Source organism: Balaenoptera acutorostrata, chromosome 15 (genome assembly GCF_949987535.1).
Source record: "Balaenoptera acutorostrata chromosome 15, mBalAcu1.1, whole genome shotgun sequence".
NCBI classification, from domain to species: Eukaryota; Metazoa; Chordata; class Mammalia; order Artiodactyla; family Balaenopteridae; genus Balaenoptera; species Balaenoptera acutorostrata.
Genome location: NC_080078.1, coordinates 25,922,583 through 25,935,979, shown reverse-complemented (window position 1 = coordinate 25,935,979; position 13,397 = coordinate 25,922,583). Strand labels below are relative to the sequence as shown.

Here is a 13,397-nt window from a genome sequence, read left to right as displayed (position 1 = left end):
CTTCCCTTACCTGGGAATAAAAGCAGACATCCAGGTCCAGGAGTACAGACAGTCACAATAGGATCAACCCAAAGAGGACCACACCAAGACACATTGTAATTAAAATGGCAAAAAATAATGATAAAGAGACAATATTAAAAGCAGCGAGGGAAAAGCTACAAATTATGTGTGAGGGAACTCCCATAAGGCTATCAGCTGACTTTTCAGCAGAAACTGTGCAGGTCAGAAGGGAGTGGCACAATATATTAAAGTAATGAAAGGAAAAAAACTACAACCACTTTCATTCAGATTTGAAGGAGAGATCAAATGTTTTACATACAAGCAAAAGCTAAAAGAGTTCAGCACCAAAAAAACAGCTTGACAAGAAATGTTAAAGGTAATTCACTAAGCAAAAAAGGAAAGCCCACAACTAGAAATACAAACAGTACAAAAGGAAAAATCTCATTGGTAAAAGAAAATATACAGTAAAAGTGCTAAACCAACCACATATAACGCTAATAGAAAGATTAAAAGATGAAAGTCATAAAATCATCTATATCTACAATAAGTAGTTAAGGGATACACAAAACAAAAAGATGTAAAATATGATGTCAAAAACAGTAAATGTGGCAGGGAGAGAGAAAAAAAAGCAAGGTTGTTAAATGCATTCGAACTTAAGATATCAACAACTTAAAAAAACCACACATATATGGATTGCTATATTTACACCACATGCTAACCACAAACCAAAAATCTATAATAGACACACACACAAAAAAAGAGAAATTCAAAAATAACACCAAAGATAGTCATCAAATCACATGGGAAGAGAACAAAAGAAGAAGAAAGGAACAGAAAAGAACTATAAAAACAACCCCAAAATAATGAACAAAATGGCAGTAAGTACATTAAATGTAAATGGACTAAATGCTCCAATCAAAAGACATAGAGTGGCTGAATGGATATAAAAAAAAGGCCCACATGTATGCTGCCTACAAGAGACTCATTTTAGACCTAAAGACACACAGAGATTGAAAGTGAGGGGATGGAAAAAGCTACTCCATGCAAATGGAAATGATTATGATAGATGACTATGAACAATTATATGCCAATAAAATGGCCAACCTAGAAGAAATGGACAAATTCCTGGAAACATACAACCTCCCAAGACTGAACAGGAAGAAATAGAAAATATGAACAGACCAATTACCAGGAATGAAATTGAATAAGTAATAAAAAAAAAAAACCGCAACAAACAAAAGTCCAGGACCAGATGGTCCAGACTCTTTAGAGACGAGTTAACATATATCCTTATCAAACTATTCAAAAAATTGCAGAGGAAGGAACACTTCCAAAATCATTCTACAAGGCCAGCATCATCCAGATACCAAAATCAGATAAAGATAAAACAAAAAAAGAAAATTACAGACCAATATCACTGGTGAACATAAATGCAAAAATTCTCAACAAAATATTCACAAACCAAATTCAACAATACATTAAAAGGACCATACACCATGATCAAGTGGGATTTATCCCAGGGATGCAAAGATGGTTTAATATTCACAAAGCAAGCAATGTGATACACCACATTAACAAACTGAAGAATAAAAATCACACGATCATCTCAATAGATATGGAAAAACCATTTGACAAACTACAACATCCATTTATGATAAAAATTCTCAACAAAGCAGAGGGAATACACCTCAACATAATAAAGGCCATATACAACAAGCCCACAGCTAACATCATACACAGTGGTGAAAAGCTCAAAGCATTTACTCTAGGGTCAGGAACAAGACAAGGATGCCCATTATCACCATTTTTATTCAATATAATATTGGAAGTCTTAACCACAGCAATCAGACAAGAAAAAGAAATAAAAGGAGTCCAAATTGGAAAGGAAGAAGTAAAACTCACCATTTAGAGATGACATGATACTATACATAGAAAATCCTAAAGATGCCACCAAAAAACTACTAGAACCCAACAATGAATTCAGTAAATTTGCAGAATACAAACTTAATATACAGAAATATGTTGCATTTCTATACACTAACAGTGAACTATTAGAAAGGAACTTAACAATCCCATTTACAGTTGCATCAAAAAGAATAAAATATCTTGGAATAAATCTAGCTAAGGAGGTAAAAGACCTTTACTTGGAAAACTGTAAGACACTGTTGAAAGAAATTGAAGATGACACAGATGGAAAGATATACCATACTCATGGATTGGAAGAATTAATATTGTTAAAATCCTCATACTACCCAAGGTAATCAACAGGTTCAGTGCAATCCCTATCAAAATACCAATGGCATTTTTCACAGAATTAGAAAAAAATAATTCTAAAATTTGTATGGAAACACAGAAGATCCTCAATGGCCAAAACAATCTTGAGAAAGAAGAACAAAGCTGGAGGTATCACACTCCCTGATTTCAAACTATACTATGAAGCTACAGTCATCAAAACAGTATGGTACTGGCACAAAAACAGACACACAGATCAATGGAACAGAATAGAGAGTCCAGAAATAAACCCACATTATATGGGCAATTAATCTACAAAAAAATATGCAAGAATATACAATGGGGAAAAGACAGCCTCTTCAATATTACTCAGCCCTAAAAAGGAAGGAAACTGGGTCATTTGTAGAGACATGGATGGACCTAGAGGCTGTCATACAGAGTGAAGTAAGACAGAAAGAGAAAAACAAATATCGTATATTAACACATATATGTGGAATCTAGAAAAATGGTACAGGTGAACTGGTTTGCAAGGCAGAAATAGAGACACAGATGTAGAGAACAAACGTATGGACACCAAGGGGGGAAAGCGGGGGGTGGGGGTGGGATGAATTGGGAGATTGGGATTGACATATATACACTAATATGTATAAAATAGATAACTAATAAGAACTTGCTGTATAGCACAGGGAACTCCACTTCATTGTACAGGAGAAACTAACACAACATTGTAAAACAACTATACCCCAAGTTAAAAAAAAAAAAAAAAAAAAAAAAAGACATAAGGTTGGATTGGATTAAAAAAAAAAAAAAAGACAGCCTCTTCAATAAATGGTACTGGGAAACGTGGACACTACATGCAAAAGAATCAAACTGGTACATGCAAAAAAATCAAACTGGACTACTTTCTTATACCATATACAAAAATAAATTCAAAATGGATTAAAGGCTTAAACATAAGACCTGAAACCGTAAAACTTTTAGAAGAAAACAGGCAGTATGCTCTTTGACATTGGCCTTAGTGATATTTTTTTGGATATTTTCCCTCAGGCAAGAAAACAAAAGCAAAAATAAATAAATGGGACTACATTAAACTAAAAGGCTTTTGCACAGTGACGTAAACTATCAAGAAAATGAAAAAATCAGCCTACTGAATGGGAGAAGTTATTTGCAAATGATATATCTGATAAGGGGTTAATATCCAAAATATACAAATAACTCATACAACTCAACATCCAAAAATCAAACAACCCAATTAAAAAATGGGCAGAGGGGGCTTCCCTGGTGGCACAGTGGTTAAGAATCTGCCTGCCAATGCAGGGGACACAGGTTCGAGCCCTGGCCTGGGAAGATCCCACATGCCGCGGAGCAACTAAGCCCGTGAGCCACAACTACTGAGCCTGCGCGTCTGGAGCCTGTGCTCCGCAACGGGTGAGGCCGCAACAGTGAGAGACCCGCGCACCGCGATGAAGAGTGGCCCTCGCTTGCCGCAACGAGAGAAAGCCCTCACACAGAAACGAAGACCCAACACAGCCAAAAATAAATAAATTAATTTAAAAAAAAATGGGCAGAGGATCTGAATGGACATTTTTTCAAAGATGACATACAGATGGTCAACAGGTACATGAAAGGATACTCGACATCACTAGTCATCAGGGAAATGTAAATCAAACCACAATGAGATATCATCTCACACCTGTCAGAATGGCTATTATCAAAAAGACAACAAATAACAAGTGTTGGTGAGGATGTGGAGAAAAGAGAACCCTCGTGCACTGTTGGTGAGAATGTAAACTAGGGCAGCCACTATGGAAAGCTGTATGGGGATTCCTCAAAAAATTAAAAATAGAACTACCATACAATCCAGCAATTCCACTTCTGGATATTTATCCAAAGAAAATGAAAACACTAACTTGAAAAGATATATGCACCCGTATGTTCATTGCAGCAGTATTTACAGTAGCTAAAATATGGAAGAAACATAAGTGCCCACTGACAGATAAATGGATATAGAAGAGGTGGTATATATACAATGGAATATTCCTCAGCCATAAAAAAGAAATGAAATATTGCCATTTGTGACAACATGGGTGGACCTAGAAGGTATTATGCTAAGTGAAATAAGTCAGAGAAACACAAATACTGTATAATTTCACTTATACGTAGAATCTAAAAAACAAATGAACAAGCATAACTAAACAGAAACAGAGTCATAGATACAGAGAAAAAACATGTGGTTGCCAGAGGGGAGGAGCAAAATAGGTGAGGGAGACTAAAAGGTACAAATTTCCATTTGCAAAATAAATGGGTCAGATGTATGAAATATATAGTGTGGGGGAATATAGTGAGTAATTATATAATATCTTTTCATGGTGACAGATCGTAACTAGACTTAGGTGGTCATCATCTTGAAATGTAGAGAAATATCGAATTGCTATGTTGTGTAACAGGAACTAACATTGTGTTGTATGTCAATTATACTTCAAAAACAAACAAACTCATAGATCAGATTTGTGATTACCAGAAGCGGGGGAATGGGGCGAGGGGGAACTGGATGAAGGCTGTCAAAAGGTACAAACTTGCAGTTATAAGATAACTAAGCACTAGGGGTGTAATGCATAACATGATAAATATAATAAACACTGCTGTGTGTTATGTATGAAAGTTGTTAAGAGAGTAAATCCTAAGAGTTCTCATCACAAGGAAATGTTTTTTCTGTTTCTTTAATTTGGTATTTATATGAGATGACGGATGTTCACTAAACTCACTGTGGTCGTCATTTCATGATGTGTGTAAGCCAAATCATTATGCTCTACATCTTAAACTTACACAGTGCTGTAAGTCAACTACATCAACAAAACTGGGAAAAAATATTATGGTATAGAACTCAGGAAAAAAAGACTCTGTGGTATTGGTGAAAGAATAGACAACTAGATCAATGAGACGGAGATGAACAGGTGGAGTACAGAGAATTTTAGGGCAGTGAAACTATTCTGTATGATACTGTAACAGTGGATATATTATACATTGGTCCATCCCATGGAATGTACAACACCAAGAGTGAACCCTGATGAAAACTGCAGACTTTGGCTAACTAGGATGTGTGGATATAGGTTCATTTGTAACAAAGGCACCTCTCTGGTGGGGGGATGTTGGTAATGACGGAGGTTATAGATGAGTGGGGAAGTCTCTGTACCTTCTGCTCAATTTTGCTGTGTATGTAAAACTGCTCTAAAAAAATAAATCTATTTTTTAAAAAGGAAGAGAAGATGGGAGGAGATGATGGTGGGGATGTGATGCAGGGCTCTACCTCCTCTGGGGGATGGGGGTGGGGCAGTGGCAGCAGCGTGGGATTGGGGTGGGGTGCTGGAAGTCACCAGCAGTCAGACCTTGGGACTGTCCTCAGCTTGGGAGAGGGGCAGAGTCCAGCGGACCTGCTGCCCCACCTAAGTGCTCAGCTGCCCCAGCACCTGGAGGCCAAGATTCTGCCTTTGCTGATGAGGCTGGGAGAGACTCTGAGGCTTCTGTAAAAGTAGGGATGTGCCCTGTCCCCCACTCCCCCAGCCCCATCTTAAGGAGGCAGGTCTGTGCTTGGACCCAGGACGTTTGCACAGATGTTCAGGAAGGACAGGGTGAGCCAGGGAGGTGTGGGCAAAGGAGCCCTGAGAAACCCTCGGGTGGAGCTGGAGGATGGAGAGTGAGGAAGGCTGGCAGGGGTACCTTGGAGGCAGCCCAGGAGCCCAAAGACCCAGCCCCGCAGGGCTGCGTGAGTCTGCCGTCCGTCCACGGTGGGGTCATCTGCCCACAGGCTCAGCCAGTAGCCACGGCAGAAGGAGGCCACTTGCTGGCAGAAGAAGAGGAAAAGTGCGTGGAGGCAGAGTGGGGTGCCCACAGCTCGTAGGTAGGTCAGGTACATAGTAGCCTTCACCTGTAGCACACGTAGGAGAGATGGGGGCAGAGAGACACACCAGGGGGAGAGAGGAAAGGCCAGGTGGGGCTCCCCAAACTTGCCAGTGGGGCAGATGGAACCAGTACCTCCCACCTGGAGCATCCTCTCCCCTCCAGGCCCGCCCAGCCTCAGGACCCCCTTCCTCTATGGCTCCCAGATGGCAGTGGGAGCCTTAAAGGGGACAGGCTGTGGCACTTCCTGAGTTTGGAGTGATTTATTGAACACCTACTATGGGACAAGCATGTGTCTCCATTCTCATCATAATTCCCACCTGACACATAGGGAAACTGAGGCACAGAGAGGTTAAGCCACTTGTTTAAAGTCTGGTTCCTACAAATCTGAAATTCTCCATGCAGCTGCAGCCAGAGTGAACTTTTGAAAACATCCACTTGCTGTTGAAAACATCTTGCTGTTGCTAACCTGCCCTGGACTTTCTCTTACTCTGAGAAGAAATTCTAAACTTCTTGTACACTCTTTCACCTTACCTTCTACGCACTATCCGCTGGTCTCATGGGATCCCTTTCTTTTCTCTGGCACCCTAAGCTCCTTCTCACCTCAGAGTCTCTGCCCCTGCTGTTCCCTCTGCCTGGAATGCTCCTCCCCCTGCTCTTTCCATGGCTACTTCCTTCGCATCCTTCAGGGACGTCAAATGTCACTCCTCAGAGCATCCTATCCAAGCAGGTCCCTGATCCTTGGTCGGTCCCTGTCTCATCACTTTCTTTATTTTGTTTATAGCATTTATCACTACCTGATATCACCTTGCTTATTAGCATAATTGTTTTCTGACTCTCTCCCCTGCCCCCCACAACTAGCCTGCAAGCTCCACCAAGGCAGAAACTTTGTCTGGCACACGGTGGGGGTTCTGTAAATGTCTTCTGGACGGATGAGTAGGTGGATGGTTGAGTGGGCGAATGGGTGAGTAAATGGGTAGATGGGTGGGTGGATGAATAAATGAGTGGGTCTGTAGGAGGGTGGGTGGATAAATGAGCAGATGGATGGATGGATGGATGGATGGCAGGGTGGCAGATGGGTGGATGGTTGGGTGAGATGGATAGAAGAGTGAGTAGATGGGTAGGTGGATGGATGGGTGAGTGGGATGGATGGGTGAATAGGTGGAAAGGTAAATGGATGGATGAATGAATGAGTAGGTAGGTGGGTGAATGGGTGGACAAAGCAGCATAGGAGAGAAGAAGTAGTACAAGTTTCAGATTCATACTGTCCTAGGTTTGAGTCCCAAGTTGGTCACTTGCTAGCTGTAAGAACACAAACAAATGTCTAAACTCTTTAAGAACCCAGTTTCTTCATCTCTAAAATGGAGCTATCACCATCTGATTTTAGGGTGGTTGTGGGCATTAAGAAGTATGAAGTATCTAGAATCTTACGTGGCACATAGTAGGTGTTCAATAAAGGTGAGTCGTTCCCCCCAGCCCCATCCCCCCACCCCAGTGCTGTATCTCTTGGTAGGTCCTGAGTCCCCGGGGGCAGCAGTGGCAGTGGATGTGGAGGGGGGAGGGAACAGCGGGTGGTTGGTTACCCTGCCATATTGCATGCTGTCCTCTCCTTTTGGCTGTCCTGCCCCCTCAGGATCATCTAGGGGAACCGCTGTCTGGGCCTCTGAAGTGGCGCTGTCCTTCTCAGGGACTAACTTCATGGATCTGTCATTTAGAGGAAATGAGGACAAATCAGTGTCTCTCTTCGTGGGGGTGTATATGCCTAACCCTCATGGCCACTGGAAGCCACTGAGCCACTCACTCTCTCATTCATTCATTCAACTAACGTACTGAGCACCAACTAGGTGCCATGCCCCTGTGCTCCCTCTGTGGTGCCCAGCTAGATGCCACCTATCACCCCAGAGTCAGGCAAGCCTGTTCTTCCGATGCCATCTCACTGAATGAACTTATTTGCCAACTTTGGAACTTGGTTTTCATTTTGGTCTAAGCTTTGCTGCAATCATTTTGCACCTGCTGTTTATTCTCAGATTTGTCAGTCCAGGTTTGCAGGAAGTCAACTTGGCACAATTCAGATGCTGAAGACTTCTTGAATGTTCCTTTTATCTGTGGCTGAGTAGGCTGACAACCTTAAATGTGAATTACCATCTGCTAACTGTGAAACCATGGGCAGCTGACAATCCCTCTGTGCCTCAGTTTCCTCAGGTGTAAAATGGGGATAATCTATGTCTCTCTGTCTGCCTATCTATCTGTCTATCTATCCATAAATCAATCTATTTATTCACCTATCCATCTTTGTGATATTGTGGTTTATGTTAAATATATATTTGGTCTTTGACCCCATCCCTGGCACAGAGTTCCTAAAACCCTTGTAAATTCCTAAGTGATAAGAGCCCTAGGAGCACCTTTTGTTCTACTGAGGTGACTCTGGGTGGGCTCCTGGATGGCTCCTGGATGGGCGCTGGTCACCAGAAAGACTAAGCCATGATTAGAAGCTTGGAATCTGCAGCCCCAGCCCCCATTCTCCAGAGAGGGAAGAGGGGCTGGAAATGGAGTTAATAATGGATCATGCCCACACGAGGAAGCCTCCATAAAACCCCAACAGTATGGGATTTGGGGTGCTTCCAGGTTAGTGGACACATCCACATACCCTGAGGTTGATACACCAAGCTCCACGGGGACAGAAGCTCCTGCATGTGGGACCCTCCCAGACCTTGTCCTGTGAATCTCTTCATCTGGCTGTTCGGTCTCCTTTGTCACATCCTTTAATAAACTGCTAAATGTACGTGTTTCCCTGAGTTCTGTGAGCTGTTCTAGCAAATTACTTGAACTCGAGGAGGGGGTGATGCAAACCCCCAATTTGTCCCCAAGTAGGACAGAAGTTGTGGGAACCCTGGGGACCTACTACTTGCAATTGGCATCTGAAGTGGGGGGAGCAGACTTGAGGGACTGAGCCCTTAACCTGTGGGATTTGACATCTCCAGATAGACAGTGTCAGAACTGAGTTGTGGAGAATTGCTGGGTGTGAAGGTTTGTGGGCGGACAGGGGGTACCCATCTGGTGTCAGAGTGAATGTTGTAGTTGTGTGAGAGTAATGGAGAGAAAGAGGGAAGACTAGCAGGTTTTTCCAATACAATATTTATCTACCTACATCTATCTGTCTGTCTGTCTGTCTATGAACTCTACCTATCATCTATCTATCTATCTGTCTGTCTATTCATCCATTCATCATCTACCTGTTTGTCTATCTGTCACCCTATTTGTCTACCTACCTACTTACCTCTCTACCTATCATCTACCTATCTGGTCTTACTTAGGATACTGTGCACTATGAAGACGGCGGGCCGATCCAGTGTGTGGCCCAGGAGTACTCTGGCTGGCTAGCTGGGATGGGAGGAACTGGGGCCCAACCTCAGGGACCGAGGGCCCTCCAGCTCTGCCTGTAGTTCCCTAACAAGCTGGCACTTAAGCTCACACTCTCTGGCTCCCAGTGGTCTGTTGTTCTGTTTCACAAGGTCACTTTCCATAAAAAGGGAGAGCACAGGAGTCCAGCTATGGCCTGGCTAAAGGGGGCTTGAGAAAAGGGGACAGCAGGCCTCCTCCTGGTGACCCCCACCAGCACCAAGTGATGCTGATGTCCTTCAAAGCATGAATGACAGGGCCTAGCACGGACATTAACAGCTATGGCGTGGATCCTTCTTTGGAGCTGGCCCTGCCCCACTCCAGCCATGAGACAACTCTGACAAACTTTAGGGGATTCATCACATCTGAGGGCAAACTGGTCATCCTGTGAACAGAACATGTGGGGACTTAATCACTGTGGCTAATTGATTGTCAGATAATCTCTGGTGAGTTATCCCACAGCTGAGCCCCATGGTGGGCTTAAGCAGATGTTCAATCCAGAATGGTTGTGGCCGCCCCCTACCTGCCTGAGATGCAGGTGGTGACACAGCCGCCTTGCTTCAGCCTCGGCTTTTGTGCCCTCCCCAAGCTCTGCACCAGAGCAAACTCACCTCTCTGGTCCACCCTCGGGCCTCCCACCTCCAGCAGAGCCTCTGCGGTCCTTGGCACTGGCCGGGGGTTCTGCTTCTGCAGGGTCAAGGGAGCTATGTCACTCGATGGGGGTCGGTACCTCGGGGTCCGGATGCCAGCTTGGACACCCACTGGCTGTGCAGCTTTCACTCGCTGAGCATCCATTTTCTCCCATCTGGCTCCTTCTCCCTCTCTCCATCCTCCCTGGGTTCTTCCAGGAACATTATTCATTCGTTCACTTATTCACTTGGCAAATATAATCAAGCATCTGCTATGAACTTGGGGCTGGCAAACAGCAGTAAACACTGCACATAGACCAACAGCTCGGGACTCCCCAATACCCTTGCATAAGCAATTCATTGTGTCTGCAATGTTCTTTTCCAGGTAGCTCTCACCCAACCTCAGGTGTCATCTCCCCCAGGGAAGGACCCTCCTGCCCACCATCCCCCAAGCCGGGAGGGTTCCATCTTCAAGCTGCAGGAGGTTGACACCGTGAACCAACACTTAGGGTTTTTACCAGGGTGAGCCAGGGCTCAACAGAGGAGGCAGAGCCTGGGACGGGGGACCTGGCTGTGAGACCCCCTCTGTCATGCAGGGGCAGCACACAGCCTGCAGTTGGAGGTTCAAAGCCCAACACTGCCACTTATGAGCCAGGTAGACTTGGATGAGTTCCTTAACTTCTGGGCCTCAGTCCTCATCTATAAAATGGAGCTAAGTACAGTACTGACCTCATAGGGGCTAAGTGGTGATTAAATGAGTGAATGGAGGGGCCCCTGGCTGTTCTTTATCACTCACTGTGGCTGCGCTTGGATCACTGACTTCACTTCCAGAACACTGTCATTTTTCTAGTGGGCACCGTGTGCTCTGGATTAGTAGAAGCCCTAGCTGGCATGTTGGGGGCCTCTGGCCTCAAGGCACCAAATGACCTCTTTGCTCAGTCTCTGTAGCAGTTTCAAGCACAGACCCTGGAGTTGAACACAGCCAAGTTCTAATCTGGTGACCTTGGGCAAATTATTTAACTCTCTTTGGCCTGAGTTGCTCATCTGAAAAGTGGCAGTCATAATTGCAGGTGTCTCCCAGGGGTGTTGTGGAGACCAAATGAGACAATGCATGTTTGCAGAAGCACTTAGTATAGCCCCTGGCTCATAGAAGGTGCCACTGGCTCTTACAGGGGGATGGGTGGCCTTGTGGGAGAGGCATCTGCCTTCAGGCCTGGGCCTGCAGGGAGGGTGTGGCCAGAGTGCTCCACTCTGGCCAGTGGGATCTGTGGAACCTTCTCCCCAAGGGTGGCAGAAGCCAGGCACAGAGAACCAGCAAAGCCCAGCCAGTACCTCCTTCTCCTCCATCTCCTGGCTGTCTGGCTCCATCCAGAAGGCCCGCCAGGGTCCCCTTCCTGTGCAGAAGCTCCTGGAAGGAACCCATCTCTGCAATGGCCCCATCTTCCAGCACTACGATCCAATCAGCCTGGGGCAGGACGTGGAGCGCATGGGTGACGAGAATCCGTGTCTGGGCAGGAAGGGATGGAATTTACACTCGTGCGCTTGACCACTGTTCCAGCCAGAGCTGGGGGAATGGGCTGGGAGTGTCCTGGGGTTCAGAGTGGGGAAAGCTCTCCTTCTTGTGCTCCTGCCCTTTTTCTCAAAAATAGCACATCCCAACAGTGAAATAAAGGGACTCCTTCAACCTATCTCGAAACCAGAAGACACGGAGTTCAACTGAACCTGGCCATTGACCTGAGGCAGAGCTGTTGTAGTTTAACCACAGACCCAGAAGCAAGAAATGACTGCTCGGACTTCCCTGGTGGCGCAGTGGTTAAGAATCCGCCTGCCAATGCAGGGGACACGGGTTTGATCCCTGGTCTGGGAAGATCCCACATGCCACGGAGCAACAAAGCCCATGTGCCACAACTACTGAGCCTGCGCTCTAGGACCCATGTGCCATAACTACTGAAGCCTGTGCACCTAGAGCCTGTGCTCCGCAACAAGAGAAGCCACCACAATGAGAAGCCCATGCACTGCAACGAAGAGTAGCCCCACTCACTGCAACTAGAGAAAGCCCGCGCAGCAATGAAGACCCAGCGCAGCCAAAAAAAAAAAAAGAAATGACTGCTGCTGTGAGCCACTGACATTTGGGGGGTTGTTTGTTATGCAGCATTGTCACAGCAAAAGCTGACCATTACAAAGAGGAACATTGGATTCATGGAGGATGGTGGTGAGCAGACTTGGGTTAGGACTTTCTCTGCCTTTGCTTTATGCCCTCTGAGACATTTTCTCAAACTTACCGTTCCCTGGAGCAGCCCATCAGGCCCGATGACCTGGTTGAAGACATGCTGGCCGACATGGGCGTCCAGGGCTGCCAGGGGGTCATCCAGCAGGTACACAGCAGCCTTCCTGTACACAGCCCGGGCCAGGCTCAGCCGCTGCTTCTGGCCCCCAGAGAGATTCATGCCCTGTGGCCACAAGAGAGAGACAGGGACCTGCATCTATGCCTGCTGGGTGAAGCCAGTGTGACGGGGGCCAGGTCTGCTCATCAGAGTGAGCTATGGCTCATGGTGCCTGTCCTCTAGGGCCACCTCCAGCTTGAAACACTTGCTCTCAAGCCAACATCCCCCCAGCTTTCACCCTGCCTGGCTTCTCCCCTTTCCAGACAAGCTTCCTGCACTCACTGCTCCCTCCACTTGAGTCTGGCTTCTGTTCCCATTTCTCCACTGATACAGCCTTCCTCAAGGACACTGGTCACTCCCCTGTTGCCTGATCCTGCGGTAACTTTTCAGTCCTTATGTTCTTATTTTCTTTCTTTCTTTTCTTTCTTTCTTTCTTTCTTCCTTCCTTCCTTTCTCTCTTTCTTTCTTTCTCTCTCTCTCTCTCCCTCCCTCTCTCTTTCTTTCTTTCATTTCCTTCCTCCCTTCCTCTCTTCTTTCCTTTTGTTCTTTCACTTATTCATTCATTCCACTCATATTTACTGCATGGCTATTATGTACCCAGCAGTGTTCTAGGCTCTGGGGAAACAGCAATGAACAAAACCTCATCCCTGCTTTCATGGATCCTTCACTCTAATGAGGGTGGGGTGGGAGAGAGATAATCAATAAACACATAAAATATTATCACCTATCAGATGGTGTTATACACCATGAAGAATAATAGATCAGGGGAAGGGTGTAGGGTGTACTGGTGTGAGCAGGGTTGCTGTGCTGGGTAAGGTGGTCAGGGAAAGCCACTCTCCACTAAGAGACTTGACGG

The 13,397-nt window shown here is 45.3% G+C and overlaps 1 protein-coding gene across 2 annotated transcripts in view; it reads right to left on the bottom strand.

Annotated features, from left to right (window-relative positions):
- ABCC6 (ATP binding cassette subfamily C member 6) overlaps positions 1 to 13,397 on the bottom strand; it is a 61,953-nt gene that overhangs the window by 17,114 nt on the left and 31,442 nt on the right. For both annotated transcript variants that reach the window (XM_057528352.1, XM_057528353.1), the window contains 5 exons: positions 12,440 to 12,607; positions 11,490 to 11,664; positions 10,140 to 10,215; positions 7,713 to 7,833; positions 5,950 to 6,157 (listed from right to left, as the gene is read on the bottom strand). In XM_057528352.1, the coding sequence (XP_057384335.1) occupies positions 5,950 to 6,157; positions 7,713 to 7,833; positions 10,140 to 10,215; positions 11,490 to 11,664; positions 12,440 to 12,607 (748 nt within the window). The remainder of the gene's footprint in view (positions 1 to 5,949; positions 6,158 to 7,712; positions 7,834 to 10,139; positions 10,216 to 11,489; positions 11,665 to 12,439; positions 12,608 to 13,397) is intronic.